Raw genomic sequence first — 10,069 nt, 5'->3', positions numbered from 1 at the left:
TTGTTCTCCATTTTAGTAATATTCCGCTTGTTATTCTTCCTGCCAAAGTGAACAACTTCACATTTTCCCACATTATACTTCATCTGCCAGATTTTTGCCCACTCACTCAACCTATTCCTTTGGGTCTACAACCTCCTTATGTCCTCTTCACAACATACTTTCCTACCTATCTTTGTGTTATCTGCAAATTTAGCTACCATGCCATCTCTCCCCTCATCTAAGTCATTGACATTAACTGTAAAAGGTTGAGGCCCCTGCGGGACTCCACTCGTCACTTCCTGCCAATCAGAAAGGGACCCCTTTATTTATACTCTCTGTTTTCTGCCAGCCAGTCAATCTTCTATCCATGCTAATATGTTACCCCCTACACCATGAGTTCCTACTTTGCACAATAACCTTTTATGTGGCATCTTGTCGAATGCCTTCTGGAAATCCAAATACAGCACCTCAACAGGCTCCCCTTTATCCACAGCGGTTATTACTCCTTCAAAGAACTCCAATAAATTGGTTAAACATGATTTCCCTTTCACAAAACCATGCTGACTATTCCCAATTTCCTTGCGTTTTTCTAAGTGCCCAGCTATAACCTCCTTAATGATTGATTCTAACACCTTCCCCGCGACAGACATCAAGTTAACTGGCTTGTAGTTACCTGGTTTCTGCCTCCTTGAATAGAGGGGTTATATTTGCTACTTTCCAGTCAGATGGAACCTTTCCAGAATCTAGCGAATTGTGAAAAATTAACACCAACACATCTACTACCTCATTAGCCACCTCTTTTGGGACCCAAGGATGAAGCCCATCAGGACTCGGGGACTTGTCAGCCGCAGCTCCATCAGTTTGCTCAGTACCGCTTCACTGGTGATTATAATTTCACCAAGTTCCTTTCTTCCTTCCACCTCCTGATTTACATTTCCTATTACTGCAATGTTTTATGTATCCCGTATAGTGAAGACAGAAGCAAAATATTTGTTCATTTCATCTGCCATTTCCTTATTATCTACTATTAACTCCCCATTTTCACTCTCTAGAGGACCAACAATTAGATAGAGTGGCAAAGTAGCACAGTGGTTAGCACCGCAGCCTCGCAGCTCCAGTGACCCGGGTTCAGTTCTGGGTACTGCCTGTGTGGAGTTTGCAAGTTCTCCCTGTGTCTGTGTGGGTTTCTGCTGGGTGCTCCGGTTTTCTCCCAAAGCCAAAGACGTGCAGGTTGATAGGTAAATTGGCCATTGTAAATTGCCCCTAGTGTAGGTAGGTGGTAGGAGAATGGTGGGGATGTGGTAAGGAATATGGGACTAATGTAGGATTAGTATAAATGGTTGTTGGTCGGCACAGACTCGGAAGGCCGAAGGGCCTTTTTCAGTGCTGTATCTCTAAATAAAATAAAAAAATTACTAACTCTTCCTTTTCAAATATCTGTATATATCAGGAAAAGCAAGGGTCCCAACACTGACCCGTGGGGAACTCCACAACAAACCTTCCTCCAGCCCGAAAAACATCCATTAACCACTACTGTTTGTTTCCTGTCACCCAGCCAATTCCGTATCCATGTTGCTACCGTCCCTTTTATTCCATGAGTTATAGGTTTGCTCACAAGTCTGTTGTGTGACACCGTATCAAACACCTTTTGAAAGTCCATGTACACCACATCAACTGCATTGCCCTCATCAACCCTCTGTTACCTCCTCAAAAAACTCCAGCAAGTTAGTTAAACATGATTTCCCTTAAGAAATCCATGCTGACTTTCCTTAATTAACCTGCATTTGTCCATGTGACTATTAATTTTGTTCTAAATTATTTTTTCTAGAAGACTCCCCACCACCGAAGTTAAATCGACTGGTCTGTAGTTGCTGGGCTTATCCTTTCACCCTTTTTGAACAAGTGTGTAACATTTGCAATTTTCCAGTCCTCTGGCACCACCCCCGACTCTAAGGAAGACTGAAAAATTATGGCCAGTGCCTCTGCAATTTCCACCCTCACTTCCCTCAGTATCCTTGGATGCATCTCATCCGGTCTTGGTGCCTTATCGACTTTAAGTACAGACAGTCTATCCAATACCTCCTCTTTATCAATTTTAAACCCTTCTAGTGTCTGAATTACCTCCTCTTTCACCATTGCCTGGGTTGCATCTTCTTCCTTGGTAAAGACAGATGCAAATTATTTATTTAATACCTCAGTTATGCCCTCTGCCTCCATGTGTAAATCCCCATTATCATCCCTTATGGTCCCCACTTCTCCTTTTACCACCCTTTTTCTACTGATATGTCGATGGAAAACTTTGGGATTGCCTTTAATGCTAGCTGCCAGTCACTTCTCATGCTCTCCCTTTGCTTCTCTTATTTGCTTTTTCACTTCCCCTCTGGACCTTCTATATTCAGCCTGGTTCTCAATAGTATTTTCGAACTGGCATCTGTCATAAGCACACTTTTTCTTCATCTTAATCTCTACCTCTTTTGTCATCCAGGGAGCTCTGGATTTGTTTGCCCTACTTTTCCCCTTCGAGGGAAGATACCTTGACTGTGTCTGAACTATCTCTTCTTTGAAGGTAGCCCACTCTTCAGCTACAGGTTTTCCTGCCAACTTTTGACTCCAATTTATTCGCCGCAGCTCCATTCTTACCCCACTGAAGTTGGCCTTTCCCCAGTTAATTATTCTTCCTCTGAATTGTTCTTTGTCCTTATGATAAAATGATCACTATCCCCTAAATGTTCTCCTACTGGTACTCAACCCACTTGTTCCACCTCATTTCCAAGAACCAGATCTAGCTGTGCCTCCTTTCTCATTGGACTAGAAACATACTGCTGTAAAAAATTTTCCTGAACACACTTCAGGAACTCTTATCCTTCACTGCCCTTTACACGACTATTAACCCAGTCCCCCATTATAACTACCCTCTAATTCTTGCACCTCTCCATAATTTCCTTGCAAATTTGTTCCTCTACACCCTTCCCACTAGCTGGTGGCCTATAGACAACACCGGAGCAATGTAACTGCACCTTTTTTGTTCCTCAGCTCTAGCCAAATTGATTCTGTCCTCAACCCCTCTGGGACATCCTTTTTCTCCAGAACTGCAATGCTCTCCTTAATCAATCAGCTTTATAATTTTTCAGTTTTTTAAAAATCGCAGCCACCAGTTGCAGTTTCACAGCTGATAGGCGCTCAGAGCAAGAACAGCGACTTCCAAATCGGACAAGTTCAGGGTTTCCGGCGACCTTTAAAAAAAAATCGGAAACTGCTGGCAAACCCTGAACTTGTTCAAATTTAAACCTGGCAGCTGTGAAACTGAAACACATGGCTGCAATTTTTTTTTAAATGGACTGGTTGAAAGCAGAAGTCGGTGGGAAATTTCTCATGCCTAAAATTCACAGTCACGGACTTCAACATTTTTACCACGGACACTGATGTCCGTATATGGACACGTTGCTGAGTCCTGCATCAAGGTCTCACCTCTGTGAGGACCTTATGAGCTTTGATGGGGAATACAGACAACCTGGCTGATTTCCGGGATCTCAGTAAATGAACTATTCCAGTGGGTACAGGTTTCCCCTTACTGCATGGTGTACAGTATCAGTTAGTCTTACGTAACTGCTACTGCATGTTGGGATCCATTCTGCAGCTCATTAACACAAACAGGACACACATTTCACTGGTAAATAAGGGAGCGCTGCTCTGATGCCTCTTACTACCCGGCCTGTAAATAACGTAACTCAATTGTGATGCAACAAGGCAATGTCGACAGTTCAGATTATGTGTGAGATTTATGTTTGATGCAAACTGAGGATATAAGATAAACACTATCAGTGTGATAACATCGTGCAGACTGTAAACATTGCAATGCACTATAGAAACGAGAACATTCTGCAATTCTTGTTGTATTGTAACACATTCTCTTACTCCCTAACCTTTTCACCTTGCCTACATGTCAGACCTCCAAACCTGTATCAGTCTGTCTCAATATCAGTTGTGCAGATACTAAGATGATCTGGGTATTAGGCTCAGTCCCAATGATAAGAGACAATCTTCAGAAGTTCACAATACATCGAGCACTCCATTGTTCATTGAGTACTCTATTCTTCAGCACTTTTTAAAAATAGATTTATAATCCATAATGCCTGAAGAACAATGAGTGTGCAGGGGTACGATAGGCAACTTCAGCTGAGGACCAGATCACTGAACATGAAAGACTTAGATTTACAAAGTGCCTTTCACACCCTTACCATGTCCCAAAGGGCTTTATAGCCAAAGAAGTGTGTTTTAAAGTGTAGTAGCTACTGTAAATGTAGGAGACATGGCAGCCAATTTATACACAGTTTGTCCCACTGGCCCTGGGCTCCCTCTGTTCCACTGACCCTGTGTTTCCTCTGTCCCACTGTCCCTGTGTTCCGTATGTTCCACTGGCCCTGTATTCCTTTTCCTCCACCCCTGTGCTCCGTGTGTTCCACTGGCCCTGTACTCCCTCTGTCCCACTGGCCCTGTGTTTCCTCTGTCCCACTGTCCCTGTGTTTCCTCTGTCCCACTGTCCCTGTGTTCCGTATGTTCCACTGGCCCTGTATTCCTTTTCCTCCACCCCTGTGCTCCGTGTGTTCCACTGGCCCTGTACTCCCTCTGTCCCACTGGCCCTGTGTTTCCGCTGTCCCACTGGCCCTGTGCTCCCTCTGTTGCAATAACTCTGTGTTTCCTCTGTCCCACTGGCCCTGTGTTCCGTATGATCCACTGGCCCTGTGTTTCCTCTGTCCCACTGGCCCTGTGTTTCCTCTGTCCCATTGGCACTGTGCTCCCTCTGTTGCACTGGCCCTGTACTCCCTCTGTCCCACTGGCCCTGTGTTTCCTTTGTCCCACTGGCCCTGTGCTCCCTCTGTTGCACTGACCCTGTGTTTCCTCTGTTCCACTGGCTCTGTGTTTCCTGTCCCACTGGCCCTGTGTTTCCTCTGTCCCACTTGCCCTGTGCTCCGTCTGTTCCACTGACCCTGTGTTTCCTCTGTCCCTGTGTTTCCTCTGTCCCACTGGCCCTGTGCTCCCTCTGTTGCACTGGCCCTGTGCTCCCTCTGTTGCACTGACCCTGTGTTTCCTCTGTTCCACTGGCCCTGTGTTTCCTTTGTCCCACTGGCCCTGTGCTCCCTCTGTTGCACTGACCCTGTGTTTCCTCTGTCCCACTGACCCTGTGTTTCCTCTATCCCACTGGCCCTGTGCTCCCTCTGTTCCATTGCCCCTGTGTTTCCTCTGTCCCACTGGCCCTTTGTTTCCTCTGTCCCACTGGCCCTGTGCTCCCTCTGTTGCACTCACCCTGTGTTTCCTCTGTCCCACTGACCCTGTGTTTCCTCTGTCCCACTGGCCCTGTGCTCCCTCTGTTGCACTGACCCTGTGTTTCCTCTGTCCCACTGGCCCTGTGTTTCCTCTGTCCCACTGGCCCTGTGCTCCCTCTGTTCCACTGACCCTGTGTTTCCTCTGTCCCACTGGCCCTGGGCTCCAACTGTCCCACTGACCCTGTGTTTCCTCTGTCCCACTGGCCCCGTTCTCCCTCTGTTGCACTGACCCTGTGCTCCCTCTATTCCACTGACCCTGTGTTCCGTATGTTCCACTGACCCTGTGCTCCCTCTGTTCCACTGGCTCTGTGCTCCCTCTGTTCCACTGCCCCTGTGTTTCCTCTGTCCCACTGGCCCTTTGTTTCCTCTGTCCCACTGGCCCTGTGCTCCCTCTGTTGCACTGACCCTGTGTTTCCTCTGTCCCACTGGCCTTGTGCTCCCTATGTTGCACTGACCCTGTGTTTCCTCTGTCCCACTGGCCCTGTGTTTCCTCTGTCCCACTGGCCCTGTGCTCCCTCTGTCCCACTGGCCCTGAGTTTCCTCTGTCCCACTGGCCCTGAGCTCCCTCTGTTCCACTGACCCTCTGTTTCCTCTGTCCCACTGGCCCTGTGCTCCCACTGTCCCACTGACCCTGAGTTTCCTCTGTCCCACTGGCCCTGTGCTCCCTCTGTTGCACTGGCCCTGTGCTCCCTCTGTTGCACTGACCCTGTGTTTCCTCTGTTCCACTGGCCCTGTGTTTCCTCTGTCCCACTGCCCTGTGCTCCCTCTGTTGCACTGACCCTGTGTTTCCTCTGTTCCACTGGCACTGTGTTTCCTTTGTCCCACTGGCCCTGTGTTTCCTCTGTCCCATTGGCCCTGTGTCCCACCGGCCCTGTGCTCCACTGACCCTGTGCCCCCTGTGTTTCCTCTGTCCCATTGGCCCTGTGTCCCACCGGCCCTGTGCTCCACTGACCCTGTGCCCCCTGTGTTTCCTCTGTCCCATTGGCCCTGTGTCCCACCGGCCCTGTGCTCCACTGACCCTGTGCCCCCTGTGTTTCCTCTGTTCCACTGGCCCTGTAATCCATCTGTTCCACTGGTCCTGTGCTCCCTCTGTCCCACTGACCCTCAACAGGTCACAGTAGGAACCAGGCTTCCAGTTGAGTTAGGTACAGACGTGCACTCGCTTCGGCCTGTGATCATACCTACAGATTTTACTTTAATGAATATTAAACTAAGAATGTTCCAGTAAGAACTAAATTGCAGCAATACTGTGATGCAGACCACTACTCATTTTGCTTAGATTCAAAGCCAAGATCTGAGAGAGCAAAGGAAAGGGGTGTGGCCTGAAAGTTAGATTGGATCGAGAGCATATTCTCCGAATACAGGACTGATTGTCTGGTGTCCACACTGGGTTAAACAACTTATTTACTTATATCATATGCAAGCTCAACCCAGAAAGTGCAGCACTGGCAGCCGTCAGCAGCTGGAAGGTGGGTCCGAGTAAAGGAGCAGGCACAAGCTGACTGGTTATTAGTTTCATTGTGCTTCCAGAACTCTGCAGCAAACACAGTGCAGCATTCAAGGCGGGCAAAGGTACTCAGCATGCTGGCATTGTAATGTGACTGTCAACTCTATACTGCTCACTCTATGGTCCTCTGTACTGTCTACTCTATACTGCTCACTCTATGGTCCTCCGTACTGTCTACTCTATACTGCTCACTCTATGGTCCTCTGTACTGTCAACTCTATACTGCTCACTCTATGGTCCTCTGTACTGTCAACTCTATACTGCTCACTCTATGGTCCTCTGTACTGTCTACTCTATACTGCTCACTCTATGGTCCTCCGTACTGTCAACTCTATACTGCTCACTCTATGGTCCTCCGTACTGTAAACTCAATACTGCTCACTCTATGGTCCTCCGTACTGTCAACTCTATACTGCTCACTCTATGGTCCTCTATACTGTCAACTCTATACTGCTCACTCTATTGTCCTCTGTACTGTCAACTCTATACTGCTCACTGTATGGTCCTCCGTACTGTCAACTCTATACTGCTCACTCTATGGTCCTCTGTACTGTCAACTCTATACTGCTCACTCTATTGTCCTCTGTACTGTCAACTCTATACTGCTCACTGTATGGTCCTCCGTACTGTCAACTCTATACTGCTCACTCTATGGTCCTCTATACTGTCAACTCTATACTGCTCACTCGATGGTCCTCTGTACTGTCAACTCCATACTGCTCATTTTACTGTCATATGTACTCTACAACTCTATACTGCTCATTCTACTGTCCTCTGTACTGTCAACTCTACTGCTCACTTTACTGACCTCTGTACTGTCAACTCTATACTGCTCACTCTACTGTCCTCTGTACTGTCAACTCCATACTGCTCACCCTATGGTCCTCTGTACTGTCAACTCTATACTACTTTCTCTACTGTCCTCTACTGTCAACTCTATACTGCTCACTTTACTGACCTCTGTACTCTCAACTCTATACTGCTCACTCTATTGACCTCTGTACTGTCAACTCTATACTGCTCATTCTACTGTCCCCTGTACTGTCAACTCTTTATTACTCACTCTACTGTCCTCTGTACTGTCAACTCTATACTGCTCACTCTATTGACCTCTGTACTGTCAACTCTATATTACTCACTCTACTGTCCTCTGTACTGTCAATTCGATACTGCTCATTCTACTGTCGTCTGTACTGTCAACTCTATATTACTCACTCTACTGTCCTCTGTACTGTCAACTCTATACTGCTCACTCTACTGTCCTCTGTACTGTCAACTGTATACTGCTCACTCTATTGACCTCTGTACTGTCAACTCTATACTACTCACTCTATTGACCTCTGTACTGTCAACTCTATACTACTCACTCTATTGACCTCTGTACTGTCAACTCTATTTTACTCACTCTACTGTCCTCTGTACTGTCAACTCTATACTACTCACTCTATTGACCTCTGTACTGTCAACTCTATACTGCTCACTCTATTGACCTCTGTACTGTCAACTCTATACTACTCATTCTACTGTCCTCTGTACTGTCAACTCTATACTACTCACTCTATTGACCTCTGTACTGTCAACTCTATACTACTTATTCTACTGTCCTCTGTACTGTCAACTCTATATTACTCACTCTACTGTCCTCTGTACTGTCAACTCTATACTCCTCACACTATTGTCCTCTGTACTGTCAACTCTATACTGCTCACTCTATTGACCTCTGTACTGTCAACTCTGTATTACTCACTCTCCTGTCCTCTGTACTGTCAACTCTATACTGCTCACTCTATGGTCCTCTGTACTGTCAACTCTATACTGCTCACTCTATGGTTCTCCGTACTGTCAACTCTATACTGCTCATTCTACTGTCCTCTGTACTGTCAACTCTATACTGCTCACTCTATGGTCCCTTGTACTGTCAACTCCATACTGCTCATTCTACTGTCCTCTATACTGTCAACTCTATACTACTCATTCTACTGTCCTCTGTACTGTCAACTCTATACTGCTCACTCTATGGTCCTCTGTACTGTCAACTCCATACTGCTCATTCTACTGTCCTCTATACTGTCAACTCTATACTACTCATTCTACTGTCCTCTATACTGTCAACTCTATACTGCTCATTCTACTGTCCTCTGTACTGTCAACTCTATACTGCTCACTCTATGGTCCTCTGTACTGTCAACTCCATACTGCTCATTCTACTGTCCTCTATACTGTCAACTCTATACTGCTCATTCTACTGTCCTCTATACTGTCAACTCTATACTGCTCATTCTACTGTCCTCTGTACTGTCAACTCTATACTGCTCATTCTACTGTCCTCTATACTGTCAACTCTATACTGCTCATTCTACTGTCATCTGTACTGTCAACTCTATGCTACTCATTCTACTGTCCTCTGTACTGTCAACTCTATACTGCTCACTCTATGGTCCGCTGTACTGTCAACTCTATACTGCTCACTCTCTGGTCCCCTGTACTGTCAATTCCATACTGCTCATTCTACTGTCCTCTGTACTGTCAACTCTATACTGCTCACTCGACTGTCCACCTTTCACTGTGTTGTACCTTGAACTTTTGACTTTATTATCCATGGCCCAGTTCACTATATTGTACATTGCAATGGCTGCACAGTCAGTCCTGCTACACACCCAGTCTGTCCTGGTATGTTTTGTTCATCAGACTATTTTATGTGTGTATGTTGGTATAACTTTAACTCACTGACTGTCTCTTGTGATTGGCAGGTGGTGTGTCACTCAGCACCATGCTGATATTTGCAGGTTCAATCGTTCCTGTGTACTGTCTTGTTTATCTGCTCAGTCTTCCAACAGGTAGGGAAAGTTTTTTCCCAGTTTCCTTGCTGGTGATGTAAGTACTCTCATTATGTAAGGGTTATGCCAGTAAACATTATGGGCTGGATTTTACCAGACCCCCGAAGTTGTGATTCGTGACACAGGGGGCCTGAAGATGGGTCTGGAAGAGGCCTGCCATGGACCTCGCAGCCGCGAGGGCCCGGCCCCATCCTTCCCGTGGCGACAAAGCTCCATGGCAGCACCTCCGCTGCTGGGCGATGGGATCTGAATTTAACAATTTAAATTAATAAAATAAATACATGGCCTGCCATGCTATGGGCCTCTTGCGATCTTCAGCGTGGCGGGCGGCACTCCCACACCTTCAATTCCCCGTTTCGGGAAAGGTCGCGCCACACTGGTGGGGAGCGGGGTGGAGTTTAAATTTTCAGTGCAGAGAGGGG

General features: G+C 46.6%; 1 protein-coding gene across 4 annotated transcripts in view; it reads left to right on the top strand.

Moving 5' to 3' along the window:
• The window catches only part of LOC137347060 (granulocyte colony-stimulating factor receptor-like), a 568,030-nt gene that overhangs the window by 352,428 nt on the left and 205,533 nt on the right, over window positions 1-10,069 (top strand). Inside the window, exons 1-2 of one of the 4 annotated variants that reach the window (XM_068011068.1) lie at window positions 6,684-6,875; window positions 9,561-9,647. The exons of 1 other annotated variant lie outside the window; for it this stretch is intronic. In XM_068011068.1, coding sequence (XP_067867169.1) covers window positions 9,581-9,647 — 67 coding nt within the window. In that variant the 5' untranslated portion in view covers window positions 6,684-6,875; window positions 9,561-9,580. Of the gene's footprint in view, window positions 1-6,683; window positions 6,876-9,560; window positions 9,648-10,069 lie in introns of those variants that run through there. 2 more of the 4 variants (XM_068011067.1, XM_068011069.1) reach the window with 2 other exon arrangements.

Source organism: Heterodontus francisci, chromosome 31 (genome assembly GCF_036365525.1).
Source record: "Heterodontus francisci isolate sHetFra1 chromosome 31, sHetFra1.hap1, whole genome shotgun sequence".
Classification (NCBI taxonomy): domain Eukaryota; kingdom Metazoa; phylum Chordata; class Chondrichthyes; order Heterodontiformes; family Heterodontidae; genus Heterodontus; species Heterodontus francisci.
The sequence above is the reverse complement of the archived record's forward strand: the minus strand, read 5'-3'. Positions and strand labels throughout refer to the sequence as shown.